General features: G+C 38.3%; 1 protein-coding gene across 1 annotated transcript in view; it reads left to right on the top strand.

Moving 5' to 3' along the window:
- atp11b (ATPase phospholipid transporting 11B) overlaps window positions 1-18,502 on the top strand; it is a 54,231-nt gene that overhangs the window by 12,698 nt on the left and 23,031 nt on the right. The window contains exons 3-18 of the mRNA XM_062423489.1: window positions 533-622; window positions 2,895-2,975; window positions 4,617-4,724; window positions 7,648-7,776; window positions 10,092-10,195; window positions 11,751-11,798; window positions 12,088-12,152; window positions 12,451-12,532; window positions 12,622-12,772; window positions 14,361-14,558; window positions 14,639-14,797; window positions 14,909-15,096; window positions 16,331-16,399; window positions 16,612-16,685; window positions 16,954-17,057; window positions 17,742-17,923. Of these exons, the coding sequence (XP_062279473.1) occupies window positions 533-622; window positions 2,895-2,975; window positions 4,617-4,724; window positions 7,648-7,776; window positions 10,092-10,195; window positions 11,751-11,798; window positions 12,088-12,152; window positions 12,451-12,532; window positions 12,622-12,772; window positions 14,361-14,558; window positions 14,639-14,797; window positions 14,909-15,096; window positions 16,331-16,399; window positions 16,612-16,685; window positions 16,954-17,057; window positions 17,742-17,923 (1,832 nt within the window). The remainder of the gene's footprint in view (window positions 1-532; window positions 623-2,894; window positions 2,976-4,616; window positions 4,725-7,647; window positions 7,777-10,091; window positions 10,196-11,750; window positions 11,799-12,087; window positions 12,153-12,450; window positions 12,533-12,621; window positions 12,773-14,360; window positions 14,559-14,638; window positions 14,798-14,908; window positions 15,097-16,330; window positions 16,400-16,611; window positions 16,686-16,953; window positions 17,058-17,741; window positions 17,924-18,502) is intronic.

Below are 18,502 nucleotides of genomic sequence, written 5' to 3'. Positions count from 1 at the left end.
GTTTTAACTACAGGATTAAATGTTAGTCAGTCAGAATCAGTCTATATGGCTATTGATTATACTTTATGGAGAGGTGTCTACTTAATAAGATGAGATAATAGTTATTTTCTCATGTGTTAACATTGCAAACATGGCTAAAAAAGGCGTACTGAAACCAGTCTGGCTAATTTTATCAAGGTAGTCTGGAGCCGAGCAGCAGCAGCAGCGGTCTAAGATATGTGGAAGTTGATGCATGGTCTGCTGATAACAGGATCACGGCCACCAGCAGTGATGACTGTCAGTGATTAGGCTGTTGCTGATTAAATGATTGACAGAAGGGTTAAGTCACCTGGCTTAGTATTAAATTGATCTCAAGTCACGCTTGTGAAGAGACAGAACAGCTCATATATAAAAAAGAAAAGCAATCTGAAAACAGTTTTCGGAAGAGAAGACATGGCTAAAGTACTTATTTGCACCTCATTTTTATATATATATTTATAATTTACATATATTGTAATAAATGTCAGTATAACTTTGTTTCTTTCTCTTTCAGTACACAATTTGGAATTTTGTCCCCAAGAATCTGTTTGAGCAGTTCAGGAGAATAGCCAACTTCTATTTTCTCATTATCTTCCTTGTACAGGTAAGAACAGACATACACACACACACACACACACACACACACACACACACACACACACACACACACACACACACACACACACACAGAGAGAGAGAGTATTCTTTATTACAGGTACATGCTCTCCTCAGTCAGTTGGTGACGAGTCAAGTGTGACCTCAATTCTTGCTGCTCTCGACACAAATATGCGCGTGTCTGCGTGTGCAGGAGTGAGTGACTCATCGACTTCTAGGGACTAGTAGAGAGACAAGTCTGCCCCAGTATTAAAACATTACACCCACACATTAAGTAGTACATGTGTCTCTGCGGCCAGTCCTCAGCGTCAGGCCTTCAGTATGCATCAGTCAGCCTTTGCTCAAGTAGAATTTGGCTTTCAAATTTTCAGGCTTCTCCTGATTTATTTGGGCCTGTGAAGTGAAGCCAAAGCAATCGACTTGACTCTGTCTAAAAAGGCTGTTTTCACCCACTCAACTTGTCAGTGAAGCTGAAGTCAGCTTAGTCTCAAATCATTGAAAGAAGGGCCTTTTTTCCTCTTGACATTGTGGACAAGACGTCTTCTTAAAAGGCTGATGTGACCATTTTTAGATGCCTTGAGATGGATTTTTAGATACCTGTTGTGAACAGCTTTTCCCCTATTAAATCAAGTTAAGATGTGTCTTGGTCTCATTATAGTTTGTGTTAATTCTTATTTGAGCCTGACAGATACAGGATTTTTAAGGCTTATGCAGATTTTGATATATGAGGATTTAAAAAATTAATAGGCTGGTATTAATTTTTAACAGAGATACTTAAATTTATAAAAATGTTCAACAAGGATCCCACACAGTCAGCCCTTAATAAAAACCAATCATACAACAGGTTTTGGGTAAATTGGTTTTTGACAGCGACCTGTCGCCAGTTCGTATTTACCAGAACTTCTTTATTTTTATCTATGAATGAAAACAACAGGAAAGCATTTCTCAACCATTATTTATGTCAACAGATTGAAGCTGCTTGTTAAAAACATGCTGTCTTAAATGATGCAGTAAACTGATACAGTGGCTGAGAGTCAGCACGACCGCAGGAACGATGCAAACGATAAGGGTGGGGCGGTGCTCTAATTCTTAGGCAATATTTGTTGTTACTGTTTGTTAAAAAAGAAAATACAAATACATCTTTACTGTTTCTTGTTTAAGTGTACACAAAGTTTCAGTTGAGATTCGGTGCAAAATATTTGCAAAGCCAGTTTAAACAGAAAATGAAAACGTGTTTACTGGCAAGGAAGTTTACTCTTCCTGGCTTTTATTGGAGCATTGCCGCATTTTTGTGACACATTAACACTGCATGTATGTCAGAGAAATAGTGTGAAACTTTTGTTTTTGATTGTGCATTGAGTCACCTGCATACTTTGTGCTGCTCATAACAGCATTGCTAATGGGTAAAAACACACATTACCTTTAATTTAGTTTAAATTAAATTAAATTAAATTACAAAAAACAGGTAGATAGCCCCAATATGGATTACATCAGTCACACAACCATGTTCACATGTGTTTCAGTGTATGTTAGAGACAGGTATCATCTTGTCTATAGCAACTAAACAGTGTATGTGGACCATAAAGCTTATGACTGTGATTAAAACATGTTCCCTGTCAGCTACCAGGAAGCAGATGCACTTCTGGTCGATAGTTCAGGAACTAAAATGTTAAAATCTAACCCAGTAAGTAATTGCCGTGACATTAAGAGGATATATCAGTGTAGTTCCACGTTCTGTGCTTCACTATTATCTAATTATAAGCTAGTCTGCAAAAATGAAGGGTTTTAATAAAGGGACCCCCCGTGACTGAGGGGCGCCACAATGTCACCACAGCATCCGCGGTTTCACTGCATCTTCTATATATTGCCTTTTCAAACTGTCACCTTTCCAATAAAGATTAAATTCTCACCCCAAAAAGCTTGTATACAAACAAAAGATTCAAGAGTAAAAGTCTTACAGATAGACTTTTTTTTTTAATGTGAAACTTCAGACTGATTTACGAGAGGGAAAGCTGAGACATGTCTGCTTTGGGAAATGTTTCTTTCAAGACCTCCACGCCCTTTTTATCTCGTTCACGTATGCTCGAGTAGTTCTGAACTGACAGTTAACCAATGAAGGAAGTTCAGGAGGTTTCCTGTTTGACACATCAGCCGCTACTTCCCTCTGTTGTCTCTAGTCTGTGGTTATGATTGTCGTTTACCAAAGAGACACACCCACACTAACGTCTCTGCATCCTTCTCTCTGCATCTGTCTTTTCCAGTTAATGATAGACACCCCGACCTCCCCAGTCACCAGCGGTCTGCCTCTCTTCTTTGTGATCACAGTTACTGCCATAAAACAGGTGAGAAGCACAAGCACACAATAACTTCCTCTTCATGGAGTCGAAAATGGGGAACCAGCACAAATACAACATGACCTTGATTAGTACCTAGATTAGTTTGACGTCAACTGACTTGCAGCATCTTGCCTGCTTCATCATTGTTCTGGTTTTTGTGTTTGTTTTTGTTTTTTAAAATCATGCTGACTGAAACCATTCCTGTGAATTATAACTATCAGTTTCGGGGTTGAGTGTCTGAAAATCAATCACATATTCATCACTTCATTCTTCAGTTTGTGGTGTTGACTCAACTCGGCACTCAACACAATTTACATAAATAGTGTGTTTGGAATCGCTTGTCATTCGCTTCAGATGATGGATGTTTGTCCAGATTGACACCCATGCATGCTACTGTCATTATCATTAGTCATGCTCTTATTATGATCGTTGGTGTTACTGTGTGTGTTTTTCCTTGCTGCTGTCACCAAGTGTTTGCTCATTGGGGGAATGTTGGGTCTCTTTTAAATTAAATTACAGAGTACAGTCTAGACCTGCTCTGTGTGAAAAGTGCCTTGAAATAACTTCATTGTGATTTGGTTTAAGGCTGCCGGGCAATAAATAAATGTATCGATAATGTGATATTTTATGGATATCGTCTTAGATTTTGAATATTATAATAGAGTGAATGTTCTGCTCTTCTATCTACCTTTATCCACTTAGTCATTATATCCACATTACATCAAAAATCTCATTGGGTACATATTTTGTTAAAGCACCAGTAATCATACCTACAATATTGTCCAAATATCGATATTGAAGTATAAAAAAAAGGTGTATAAGACGCACCTTTGATACCATTTTGTTTTCATTTAAAAGTGGGGTGCGTCTTATACAGCAGTAAAATGTAGAGAGAGGCTGGATCTGATTTGGTTATAGGTCTGTAAAGGGCCGTCCACACTAAAAGCGATAACTATAACTATAACTTAAACTATAACTATAATAATGATGTGAGCATCCACACTTATGAACTATAACGTCCTGTAAACAGCAGTGTCAAGCACGCACTGCGCTCGAGCTGTGTCGGCAGCTAATGAAATGGATATTGATGATGCTACCACTGTATGTTGTACAGAGAGCAGCAACAGCTCCTATGAAGTGTTTTTGGGATTCGAGTGAGCATACAGCTACACTCTGTATCAATTATGTAAAGTTACCGTGATCTTTTAAAAGGTTTAATTGAAACTCTTAGCCTAATCCGAAGTAAATAGGTTAATAGGAGTTAATAAAGCGGTCCAGTTCAGTTAAGCAAGTCATTACCGGACCATTAACCATTAACCCAACACACTGTTTCAGGTGTAATATGTGTGTTTTGATTGTGTTTCAAATTAATGTATAAATATATGTGTTTATAAATGAATAGCTACTGGTGCATTCAAATAAACCAGCCTTTAATAGAAAAGCATTTTTTCCTGCACGAGACCTCCCAAAATAGACTGCGACTTATCTATTGGTTTTTACAGTTAATACAAATTTAATTGAAATTGAATGTTCGGTTATGTCTGCATTTCGTCAGCAATTAGGGCCGAACAATAATGATATATTTCATTGAAGTTAACCAGCTGTCAGATGCTTCTTTGATTGGTTATTAACTGAATTATCTTACAGGGCTACGAGGACTGGCTGAGACACAAGGCTGACAATGAAGTGAACGGGGCTCCAGTCTTTGTGGTTCGCAGTGGAAGTCTGGTCCAGACAAGATCCAAGAATATCAGGGTAAGACGGCAACAGCTGCTCACTAAGACATGTCATGATACCAGTTAGTCCAGCTCAAAGGGTTCCTGTCAGATAAAAGAACAGGATCATTTCAGAGAGCAAGCGTTATGTACCTTTACCTCATAGTGTCTAAAAATAGCTTTTCACAGCTCATAGCCACCGGCCCCAACTCTCTATAGCCTGGCTGTTAAATTCTAACTGCTGCTGGTTTCTGTAGATGTAGAGTGCATAGACTGATGCTGTAAGCTAATATATAAGAGCACTGTTTCATATTTATGAATTGCAAGAAACTGAGACTTTCATAGCGTGCAACACAGATGCTGCAATATTGATGCTATTTAATAATCATGTCTTTCATTTTGTTGATTGGACAAGGTGCTGCAATTGTACCACAGGCATCTTCATTCAGATTGACTTTATTGCTCATGTAGCTGTCCAGTTGTGGCAGTTTTTTGATAATTATGGGTTTGTTTTGGTCTTATCGGGTGACATTGAAACCTGCTTTTTTGTAGCTGCAGCCTGTCCTGTTTAAAATTTGAAGTTAACTGTGAATTAACAATACATTGAATAATGGATTTGTTAGTCTTTTACAGGGTTATTATAGTTATTAAATTTTTATTAGTTTTCATTTTCATATAGTTCTTCAGTTTGTTTGTTTTTTAAATTTCAGTTTAGTTTAACAAGCAATTAAGTAGTTTTAGTTTTTCTGGTATTAAGAGCAAAGCCTTAATTTATAGAAGCTGAAAAGGATAAAATAATGCCTGACACTTAGGTAAAGTTTTCTGTATTTGTGGTGCAGCTGTGTTACTGTGAGCTTATGTTAGCTGTTTCCTGCACCCTCAACTCTCCTATTGTCTCAACTCTTGTGTGCTTTCTTGTGAAGGTGGACTTTACTGGGGTTTTCCCCTTTTATCTTACCTATATTCTACAAATGTTCCCATCACTCTTCATCGCAACACTTTTACTTTTACCTACTACGGGGTCATACTCAAAATATTCCCATATTTGGCTGTGACGTGTCAGGATTTGTCCTCTTTTTTTATATTATAGTCAATTTAATATCTTGGAGATTTGGATGATCTGATAAAACAAGCAATTTGAAAACACAAACATAGCTTGTAATGGGCATATTTCACTTTTTTTGACAACATGTTTACTTGATTAATAAAACAAATAATTCACCAATTACTTGATACTGAAATTTTTTTTGTAGTCAAGATTTAAAGAATGAATCCCCCTGATGTAAAGAAATGATGATGTTTGCATCCTTCAGCCCTCTTTGTCCAGTGTTGCTGTTGTCTCTCCTCTTATTGATACTGAGTCTCAGCTGCCCAAATATGTTTGGTAGTCAAAACATTGCAGTTCACACATGACTATGTCTTTGCTGAGACACTGTAACTAATCAAACAGTTAGAAATATTCTCAAGCTTGTCAAGTATGCTTGATGATGTTTACCTGATGACACCCACGAGACGAGTTTGTCTACAAGAGTGAACTATTTTATCTCTCTACTAAAGGAAAGAATCTCTGTCTGTATGTATGCCTGCCTTTGCTTACCTCATGAATCGTTCATCTGATCGACTCCATGCCTGCTGGGTGTATCGCTGGGGACCCAAGGGAGTGCGCTGTCGAATTTGGTGCAATTTGGAGACATAATAAGTTTAAATGTAATAAACTTTGTATAAACCAGCGATCAACAAGCCGCTTCGCTTTGTGCAGGGACAGGGTGGAGCTTCGGGGCTCTGCAGAATGACTCCAGTGTGTCGGGAGAGACCAAAACGAAGCGTGACACGAGTCACAGGAAAGATGGAAAGCGCTCTAAAAAGAGAAGAGTAGACATCAAAAACACAGTTTATGGACACTCTGACCCTGTGTTGAGACAGAAAGCTTAGCATTAGCAGCACTTTTTGCAGATTAGCAGCTGCAGCAGTGAGTAAGTACACAGGAGGCGTTCGGGTACATTGTTGAGCGAGGTCGCCTACGTTTTGGAAGCACTTAGAGCCCAATACACAATGACTGTGGTTAAGTACATAAAATGGATAAAAGAGCATGTATTCACTATTAGACTAATTATTATTTATAACATCTGTGTATAATGTTTATTTCATGTTGTTGGTGTATACTCATTCATCACAAATCCCATCAACTGTATAAAGTAGTGGCAGGAGGCCAAGCAGTCAGCCCATTCTGCTTTGAATGGGCACTGCCCTAGTTTAATACCCACAGCATGGATCAGCATCAGTGGGTTGAATACCGGTAGAGCAAGACACAGTGTTGAAATACTAAGCTTGTCACCCACCCTTTCCCAGGAAGTGTCAGTAACAAGAAGCGGTAAAATACAAATGCCAAGAGGACTTTCTGCTAGGTGGGCGTATTGCCTAACCGTTACATTTGTTTAAATGTCAGTTTGTGCATTTACAGTTAAAGCCTGTGGAAAATCTTTAAAAAAAAAAAAGAGAACATTTGTGCAGCAATAAAACTGCTGAATCTGTTAAATGTCGAATAGCTTGTTCATATGCACCCAATCAAACAGCACAATGTAAACATGAATAAGGTTGATGATCCAAATTTGTTCATGTACAAAAGGAAAATTACAAAAAGAGGATTTAACAACCTTACTCAAATGTTTTTTTTTTGGTGAGTGTTAAGTGAAAACAGTCACATATTGGTATAAAATACAATATAATACAAACCAGTTTATTATAGAGGCAATTTGTGTGGAGCAATTAATTATATAAACAATACAATAACATACAAACAAATTAGTATTGCAATATACAGCACACAAAAGGAATGTAAAAAAAGCACCAGGGAGCTGTATGTCTGTAGATGCTCGTTGGTTGAACAGGTGTGATGTTGAAGTTTAACAGTATTAACCTGTGTGTGTGTGTGTGTGTGTGTCTTTCCTTGCGTGTCTGTCCAGGTGGGGGACATTGTTCGTGTGGCTAAAGATGAGACGTTCCCAGTTGACCTGGTGTTGCTGTCCTCGGACCGTGCAGATGGCACATGTCACATCACCACGGCCAGCCTCGATGGGGAGACCAATCTTAAGGTGTGTGTGTGTGCGTCAGTGCACTGAATTTGGGAGTGTGAGTGTGAGTATATGTGGTGTGGGAAAACAAGTGGAGACATGTTTGATGAATGATAGTGTATGTTTTCATTTCAATCAGTTATTAAGTAGCCATTTCTTAATGGTGTGTTTCAAATAGACAGTTTCTTAAATTGATTAAATAAAAGTGATCGTGGCAAATAAATGGTTGCAAGCAAATGTAATTATATATAATTTTTTCTTTATTATATAAATGTTACTGTTAATATGATCCTGGATATGCACAGTGCATATCTCTCACTTTGAATCACATTTTTAAAAGAACAGATTTTCCCAAGTTTTTACTGCTGCTGCTGAACTCATGAATGTTAGAAGGGTGTTTGATAGGGGTGGAAATCTGCAGACACCTCATGATTCGATTCAGATTCCGATACAGAGGTCTACGATGTCATGATAAATTGAATACAGAGGTATCTTGATGCATCAAAATTTTTGATTTCTTTATTTATTTTTCAGTTCTCAGTTCTTAATTCACTAAAACACAAGATGACACATAACTGCCACATTAGATGAATAGTCTGCAGCCTTTTTATTTTAAAAAGTTAAGTGCATTAATTAATTAATTTGCCCGTCTCCTGCCGGTACGAGAATAACAACACGAGGGGGAGGCGGAGTGCTCCACTGTGTTGGTATTAACGTCATGTCTCCAGCAGTTGAGAGCAGCTTCTCTGCTGCACCGTTAGCTTGGGGGAAGACATCGCTGTCCGGGCATAGTGTTGTTGAGATGAAACAGACTTAGTTAGAGTTATTTTCCTCACCTCAGAGTTGGTTTAAGTAGTTCAATGCTGCAGTGTGTGTTGGTCTTGTTTGTTACTGTTGGAGTTCGCTGCTCCACTCTGCTTACGTTAGTCTCTGAGAGATGGAGTAGAAGGTTCTTCTCAGTATACTTCACGTTCATCTTGCAAGGGTAATGATTTAATCATTAAATAAAAACATGCTTGCAAGTGCTGCCTTTTGTGAAGTCAAACTTTGTGAACTGCTGCACTGCCTTCACCTTTTTCTTTTTGCCAACATCACATTATGAAACCCCACTTAGAAAATCAATTTTTGAGTTTTCCAAATCGATGCAGAATCATCCACGTCTGCATCACGATGCATCTGAGAATTTTTTTTTTCTTCTTAGTGCTGACAGGCAAAGAGAGTTGATGACTGGAAGACACACTGCTACTCCTGGAACATAAGGCTAATAAAACTATGCATTGAAAAGAGCCTCATGGAGATTCATTGATAAGCTGTTAAGTGGAAATAGATTGCATATACAGTATTAGGAATTAGTCTTGATTTGGTCAGAAAATAGACAGACTGCTGTCACATTACTAATCCCCGCTCCTCTCCTCATCACGCCTCCCCTCCCCTCCTGTTTTGCCAGAAGCCAAGTTACTTAATTGTCTTTCTAACGACATGCTGCTCTTTCTATTACAGTTTATTTATACAGCGCTGTGGGTTTTTACTACTGGTCCAGAAACGTGTTTGTACAGTTGTTGCACCTGATCATCTACAGCTGTTTATACTGTAGTACTGCAGCAGCCATGTTATTTATATTCTATGCTGTGAAAGTTTTAGTCAATTTTATGTTGTCCTTTTTCCTGTTTGAGTGCCTAAAGGAAGACCAATTACCAAAAATATTGTAACTACATTATAATTGCAGTTTTTTGTGGGTTTTTTTGTTTGTCTGAAGACTAGAAATATATCAGTGGTTTTAATGGAGTCAACACTGCATTGAGACATGTTTCCCTTCATAGTAGTGAAGGTAGCGATGATACCTAGTCAGAACTACTGATCATATCTTAATTGGACCTGATGGGATTGATGTATCTTACTGCTGCATTGTGGTTCTTTTCATAGTAATGCAGAGTTTGCTCATCTATATGCTTCAGAGTATCTCAGTCAGCACTGAGACTTTTTAAGAAGTTTTAATAATTGGTCCACTTTTGGATCTGTTCTGAATATCTTCAAATAAGGTGAAAAAGTAATGTCTTGCCTGTCATTATCCTTAATTCCCATAACCAGGTTAATGGGTGAGATGCAGCCTCCTGTCTAGCAGTGAGGTGGCAACCGGTCGAACCAGTTGTTTTATAAATAGAGAGAAGTGGTTCTAACTGTAGATATATTTACTATATATCTGTTTAGGGAGGAGCCTGTCTTTTTTATGAAAATGTCTAATTTCTAAACTTAAAAAGTAACTCCTTTTTTTTTTAAACAATGCCTCCCTTTTCTCTTTTATCTGTATTTGTGTTTTTCTGGCTCTGTGTTTGTAGACCCACTTCTCTGTGGCAGAGACATCAGTGTGTCAGTCTGTTTCCAAACTGGAGGCCCTGCAGGCTGTGGTGGAATGTCAACAACCAGAGGCTGACCTGTACAGGTAATCAGCACCCATGTGTTTATACACCTAACAGAGTGAGAGCATACAAATTTGTGTGTGTGTATCATACAACATAAAAAGGATACTCCAATCTAAATAAATAGAACATCAGAAATTAAGATTCTGTCATTATTCTGTCCTCATGAAGGAATTTGTTGTTTTATATTTATTTTTGGTTGTCATGTTTAACTGTGTAATGTTCAACACTTAAAGTATAGATCATTCATTTCCGACATTTTATTTTCTGGGATCCCCTGAAGAACTTTTAGAGCTCTTGGGACCTGACTTAGAAAAAATGATAAATACATGTTTGAAATATCCTGCTTCAACAATCCTTACACCTCAGATCTGTCTCAGATGGCCACTTCAGGATTGATCAGTGTATTTTTAGATCAGGCAAGCAGTTTATTTCAATGGCAGTTTTCCTCCCATCCCCCACTCTGAGTTACTGTCTCTTTCTGGTCACACTCACTCACTGCGTTTACATGCTCTTAAGTAACAGGGTTACGATCTCGTTCCTCCAGGAAGCTGATTTCTTAAATGTGAATTTGCAACCATGTTTCCGTAATTGAGGTTGGGGAATCTGGTAACCTGATTACCCCATGTAGATTTCTCCTGGAGAACGCTGATTTCTTGGCAATGTACGAGTAACCAGGTTTCTAATTGAATTGCATGTGTATGAGAAAGGGTTCAGACAGGTGAAAAAGGAAAGATTATTTCACATAGTGATTCATCCTTGAGACAACTTCATGAGATTACTCCACCCTCTAGCCTCACCCTTAAAGTGAGGCCAGAGAGGTAATAAACATTTAACTTTTAAATTCAGCTACATTCACACTATGAAGTAAAGCTCTGCCCTGGCTGTCTCCCTGTTTTATGTCCACTGTGCTGTCAGTCAAGTCAAAATAAGAAAGAAAATAAAAATGCTTGCAAAAAACAAAAAGGTTGGGGGTAGGCTAGAAATCTGCTGCTTGTGTACAGTGATTTACAGTAATCAGCTGGTTACTACAGTGCATGTAAAAACTATCTCTGATTACCTCAGCAACCTGGTTTCTCTGAGTAACCGCTGTTACCTAAGTGCACATAAATGTCCTGGCTCTGTTTACATGCACTTTAAAGGACTGTTGAACATTTCAGAAAACTCTTAATTAGGAGTCAATTTGCTCTCACTTTGGTGCCCCACTCTGGCACATACATAGACAGCCTTTTTCCTGTTCTTTAATATAATATGCTAATGTTAAAGTACAGAAAATTATTCAAGAAAATAAATCAGTTTCTCCAACTTCAATCTTTTTGACTCTTATTTAGTAATGGGAACAAAAATGTATAATATGTAGTTAAGGATATTGCTTGATGTGAAATATCAGACCAGGCAAGTGTGTATTTTATTAGCCTTTAGCATACTTCCTGGCTACTCTGAGTCTGTCCCACAAGCAGCAGTAACCAGGTTGTAGAAGTGTGTGTAAACAGCTTTCTCAGATTGCTGCATTCTCTGCATGAATGTATAAACCTAGTTGACCATCTTTATCACTACAATGCCTCTGATGTTTTACAGGTTTGTTGGTCGGATGACAGTGACTCAACAAGGAGAAGAGATAGTCAGGTGAGACTAGCTTTATTCAGCTATAATGGCTAATTGTGGAGTTAAACATAAAAGTCATCTGTTTCGTGCAGTCAAGTGTTTTTTCCCCCTTATTTTAAAACATTTGGGTAATGTTACAAACACTGATTCTGCAAACGACTAATTTGTTAACTAGCTGTGGGCCTCATAAAAGAAGATGAAAAAAAGATTATTTCCAAATAAAGATTAATGGGTCTTGTTTGCACTAAAACCCTGCAGCAACATCCATCTTACTATGTATTTATGTTGTGTGTGTTTTCTTTCCTGTCAGACCGCTGGGTCCAGAAAACCTGCTGCTGCGAGGAGCAAGGTTGAAAAATACCAAAGAGATTTTTGGTGAGTCAATACAGCAAGGGTCAAAAGAAATGGTCCCGCAAACCAACTGTCCACAAGAGAGAAAACATGTGGGGGGGTAAATGATTGCTAAAAAGAGCCACATTGCACCTGTGATGTAAACCAAAGACTGGGCAAAGGCTGAAATTCATCTGCAGGTTTTATAGAAATTATAAAGTACAGAAAATGTCCTGGTGTTAGTGGTTGGTATGTAGACCCAGATGTGTAAATTGATAAGTGAGGTAATGGGTTAATCTCCCACAAGCCCTGTGTAATAACTTAACCTGTTGTGCTGGTGCAGCTCTGGCGGTTTACACCGGGATGGAGTCCAAGATGGCCCTCAACTATAAGTGCAAGTCCCAGAAACGCTCTGCAGTAGAGAAGTGAGCATTTTCTGTTCAGAGTATACAACATATTGTTGCTTTTAAAATACGTTTTAATATTCATTATCTTTTTTTTTTTACTTCATAAGGTCCATGAATACCTTCCTAATCATCTACCTGGTCATCTTGCTGTTCGAGGCCGTACTCAGCACCATCCTGAAGTACGCATGGCAGGCTGAGGAGAAATGGGACGAGCCTTTCTACAACCAAATGACTGAACAAGAGAAAAACAGCAGTCCGGTTAGTCCACTTCACATCAAGCATAAAAAAACCAGAGCATTCTTATTGATTTGCTTTCGTAAGTAGTGCACGCTATCAGCCTCAGAGATAAGATGAAGTGAGATTTTAGCCGACATTCCACCTCGCTCTGTCTTTACCTCTATGCAACATGCACTCCCTAATGCTTTCATATCCTCACCAAAGAATAATGGTCTTTGTCTCTCTACTGCAGATATACATACATTAACGGGGACAGTCAGTGAAAATGTAAAGATTAGGTCATGCTTGATTCCACATCTACACATAGTCCTAGAAAGGTGCTGGTTGGGCGCTTTTAGTGTCTCTTGATTTTGTGACAAGGTATAAGAGAGGAAGTGCCTTTCATTGGGCCAGTCTGCCAGCCTATCAACCTACCTGCCAACACTAATCTGTCAGAGAGGAACAGCAACCTCTTTGTACTGAGACAGAGATGAAGAAAAAGTTGGGAGTTGTACAATAGCTTTCCTCCTCCCTTGAGACAGAGAAATGAAGACCTGCAACAAATGAATGGCTTTATTTTTCTATTTAGAATAAGAAGTGCGCCAGAAATCCCCTGGCGTATTTTCAGTGTGTGTTGCTTCAACCAATGATTGCCTGTCTCCACATCCCAGCTAATGTCCTGCTCTCTGTTGTGTCTGGTTAAACTACCACTCCTTCAATATTCTGAATCAATATTCATTTTATTTAAAAAAAAAAAAAACACTTTAAATTTGTACCTTTCATGACTGATCTTTTTTGGTAGTTTTGTTATGTTGCCTCTCTTCTAAAAAACCCCCCCAGAAATATACTAATTTCACCAGCTTTATTTCTTCATTGTGTTTATTAGGTTTAGCAGAGCTCAGTAGTAGGTCTAAAAGGTCAAAGAATTGGCTCTTGTAAAGCATTATCTCAGTCTGTGGTCCTCTCTCCCGCTACTTTACTGTCAAGGAAGCTAATTAACTGCTTAATTGGAATGAATTACTCTGTCTACTTGGATTAAAAACAATGTGCTTAAGGCATCAGCATTTGGTGCAGGTCTAGATTTATATCAGGCAAATGTTCAGCCATCTCAGTCTTCTACTTGTTTATATTTGCATCAAAGCAACTGATAGAAACTATACAGTGACAAAGTTTTGTCAATAGTGAAAAAACATTCCGTCGTCTTGATAAAAAGATCGCAAATATTTCTTCAAACAAAAATGTCATCATACAAACATTGGACATGTCTTCAAATTTAAATACATAGTTGTTTTATCTTCACATTGTGCATTAGAATATTGCCTTTTTTTAATTTCAGATATGTCCATTATCAACCAACATTACACTTTATGATGAAAGCTAATTCATCTAATTCATTTTAGCTTTTAAAAAGTCCATTTGGAATTGGCTGAAATCCAGATGAAAATATTCTACTTAACTTTTCTTCTTGTACACATCGTCACACTTCATCTTGCTTTTTGTTCTCCTTCCAGTTTCTGTGCAGTTTTTTTTATTCGTTACCAATAAAAAGTTGAAATTGGTTTAATCTCATTGTATTGTCCTCCTCTTATCCCTCACTCTAATAAAATTTGCTCTTGTGTATCTCCGTCAGATCTTGAAGTTCATCTCAGATTTCCTGGCATTTCTGGTCCTCTATAACTTCATCATCCCCATCTCGCTCTACGTTACCGTGGAAATGCAGAAGTTCATGGGCTCCTTTTTCATTGGCTGGGATTTGGACCTTTACCACGAAGAGAGTGACCAGAAAGCTCAGGTCAACACTTCTGACCTCAATGAGGAGCTGGGACAGGTATGAACATATTCAACACATTTTAGGAAACTTTGGTAATATGCAGTATATGTGAGCCTGTGTGTGTTCTTCTCACCTAGGTGGAGTACGTGTTTACTGATAAGACGGGTACGCTAACGGAAAACGAGATGCAGTTCCGCGAGTGTTCAATTAACGGAACCAAGTACCGTGAAGTTAACGGCAAACTGGTACCAGAGGGAGTGACCGACGATTCACCAGATGGTTCTTCACCTCCCCTGGTAACTCACATATACATACAATATCCCAAATAATTATGTAATTAGATGTTATATTTGTATTTATCACCTCTTTTATCCTTCATTCTTACCTGTTGTCTCTTCTCCGCCCAGACTGGTGAAGAATTGTTATTTCTCAAGGCGGTATCGTTGTGTCACACGGTTCAGATCAGCTTTGATCAGCCAGACTGCCTGGCTGGGGGAGGAGATCCATTCTCCCATGCAAACGGTTTCTCTTCCAACCACATGGAGTACTACGCCGCTTCACCAGACGAGAAAGCTTTGGTAGAGGCGGCTAAGAGGTAAGGTTTATGGGATGAATATCGTATTTCTAATATTTCTAAACTGGAAAAAAAAAAAGCTTGGAAAGGTTGAAACTCAGTGTTTGAAAGCTTGAAACCTAATAAAAAAGGTTTGGAAAGATTTAAACTCAGTTATGAAGGCTTGCGTAATGCTTTGATAGGCTGAAAAAACAAACATAACTTGAAACCTTGGTGATCTAAAAAGTTATATAACGTTGAAACTGAAAGAGCTTTGAAAGGCTGAATCTTTATTTTGAAACTTTTGCAAAGGTACATGTGCACTTGTAATGCAGACTGTTCTTTCAGAGCTGAGTTTACAACACTCACTTTTCAGAGATGTGCCCAAACACAAGGTAGCGAGTCATATGATTTCTGGCAGAATTGTCTTGCAGCACTGGGCTCAAACTCTAAAACTCCAAAATTCTGAAACCAAAAATAAGCCTGGATCCTGGAGGCTGGGGCATACATGGGGAGAAAATGGCTTTAAGGGAGTAAAGTGTGGCCAGATTCTTCTTGATGATTCTGAAAAGCTCCTCCAGTTGAACAAAAAACATTGAAGAACAAAGGATCCACGAGACTGTGAGGGAAATTATTAAGAGATGTGGCTGTCTGAGTATTTAATAGATTGCTCTGGGGGCACACCTCTAAAATGTCAGAATATATTTGAAAGTTTTATGGATCCACGGAGCATGAAGAGATCCTGGCTTCATGAACCATGTCATTTTCAAACCATCAAAATTAATTTTGTCAAGCGCTAAAGGTTCGAACTCATGACCCAGTGGCTCCATGCTCCATTGAGCCACAGACAGTGTAGCTGTTGACATAAACTGAAAGGACAGACAGTTGGACCTCTAACCTCAATAATGGGTGGTAAATAAAACAGTCAGTTAATGTTAAAGAACCAACTATAAATATCTTCTTTTGGGCAAAAAAAAAAATTATGTTGAGATCTCTCTTTAATCTGATCACTTGGATTTCCTTATAATGTCCCACCTTTGTCACACATACTGTATATTATAGGCATAGCCATAACTGTGAGGAAGATTAATAACTGGGTGCAATAAATGAATGATTGAATGGCCTTAGAGAGTACTATAGCTAAAAGTTAAACTTTTTTTTTATCTCTATTTGACTATTACCTTCATAACCTTTTCAACTCTAAATTGGGTTCTCAGCTAGTATTTAAAGGTCAGAATTTTCCATTCTTACTGTCACTGCTGTTTTGTCCTCTCAGAATTGGAGTGGCCTTCACACTCTGCAGCGGAGAAACCATGGAAATCAAAACATTTGGCAAATCAGAGAAGTATGTCTCACTCTTTTTTATCTCTCAGTTCACAAAGCTGTTTTTGACTCCTCCGTGAAGTAATTTAAGGATAGCAGAAAGGTATTTACCAACTGTCAAGGCTTGTTAGTGTCCATGCCGAAAAATCAGTTTAAAAGTTCTCTTAAACTTTGTATTAACTAGTTCCACAACTCTTACTTTGCATTAACATTCGCCTATCTATGCTCTCTCAGGTACAAACTGCTCCATGTATTAGAGTTTGATGCCGACCGCAGGAGAATGAGCGTCATACTTGAGACTCCTTCAGGTAAAACAACTTTGAACTAAACATAATTTTTAGCCTTTTGATAAAATAACAAAAAAAACATAAGAGACAACTCTGACAAATACACTTAAATAAGAAATAATTGCAATGGAAATACAGCATAGATGGTTTGCATCAGTTTTTGCATGCATTCATTCTGTATACAAATGTACTGTATTTAATTTTGCCTGTGGTATTTTTGAAAGATATTTCATATTTTCATATGTTAACATACCACGTTTAAATTTATCATTTTTGTCTTGACCCTCAGGGGGCCAAGTGCTGTTCACCAAGGGAGCAGAGTCAGCCATCTTGCCTTTCACTACCAGTGGTGAGATAGAAAAGACGAGACTTCACGTTGACGAGTTTGCCTTGGTGAGAAAATCTTTATGTTTCTACAAGAACAAGAATAAGAGACATGAACTCACAATGCCACACTTGCCACTTCATGGAATATAAATGCAGAAAAAATCCACCTGAACTTTATAGTGAAACCTTCAAATATCTGACTCTGAAATGCCTTTTGGTCCATATGTTTATAATTGTGTGTTTGTGCGTGTCTAGGCCTAGCATTTCGCAGCATTGTAGTGATCACTTCTGGCTCTGTCGCTCTCTGTTTGTATTAGACTGTAAATTCTTCAGCCACACACATACACACACGCACACACACATCCGGCCCCCACATCATGTTATTGGACGTCAGTACCCAGGAGTCGGTGCTGTGGATTGGGTTGATTTGTGTTTGTCTGCCCCTCGGGCTGGTTCCGTGATTTAAAGCCATGCTTTCATAATTTGTTTTTCTGTTGTTTTTTTCCATCTCTGCTCATGTTCAACTCCTTTTTTCTTCTTCTTTCATTCTACACACATCCTCCGACTAACCATCTTCTGAACTTCATCACTTCTACTGTTCCCTACCACAAAAACTTCTTTTAATTTGTCTTTATACATTTACCCCCCTGTGTCTTTTTCTTGTGTCTTTCATTCAATTTCTATCATATTCCTCACTTGTTATTCCTGTTTTTTCTTTACCCATCACCCACCCTCCTCGTCCCACTGTAGAAAGGTTTGCGGACCCTGGTGGTAGCATGTCGCCACTTCAGCCCAGAGGAGTACATTGATGTGGACAGGCGTCTGAACAGTGCGCGCACCGCGCTGCAGCAGAGAGAGGAGAGACTGCAGGAGGCCTTCACCTACATAGAGAAAGATATGCATCTCCTGGGAGCAACAGGGGTGGAGGACAAGTATGGACACTTAAAAATAAATTGCACTATACTATTGTTGTTTTTCCCGTAAAGCAGTTCTCATCACTGATGCATTAGTCCATGATTTAATTTAAATCTTCTATGTAAAGAATGAATCTAGTCAGTTTGTAAGTGCATTACAAACAGATAATGTTTTTTACCCTCTGTGCTGGACTTTATAAAGTTGTTTACTTCACTTATGATTTATGTAAATCTATGCATATATCTGTACAAACTGGTAGATTTTGAAATACTCTTGGGGAACACACTTATTCACTTACTTGCCTACAGTTAGAACGGAAGATAGTTATAATCAGTGTGCGAACAATATTGTGCCTTTCAGGTGAGCTCACATTTTTTTAATGAGGAATAACCATCATTCCTGAATCATACTTCCATAATGGACTCATTTTACGCATGATCCATTATAATGAGAATGCAGAAAAGTAGAAATGCATGTTAAAAATAGCATATCGTCAATATTTTACAGACCTCAAGCCCCCCCTGACTCCCCTGTAGTTTACACCCTGGTTATAATGCTTTCGTCTGTATGTTAAATATGAAGGTAAATCCAGCAGG

This window comes from Scomber scombrus, chromosome 8, assembly GCF_963691925.1.
Source record: "Scomber scombrus chromosome 8, fScoSco1.1, whole genome shotgun sequence".
Taxonomy (NCBI): Eukaryota; Metazoa; Chordata; class Actinopteri; order Scombriformes; family Scombridae; genus Scomber; species Scomber scombrus.
The sequence above is the reverse complement of the archived record's forward strand: the minus strand, read 5'-3'. Positions and strand labels throughout refer to the sequence as shown.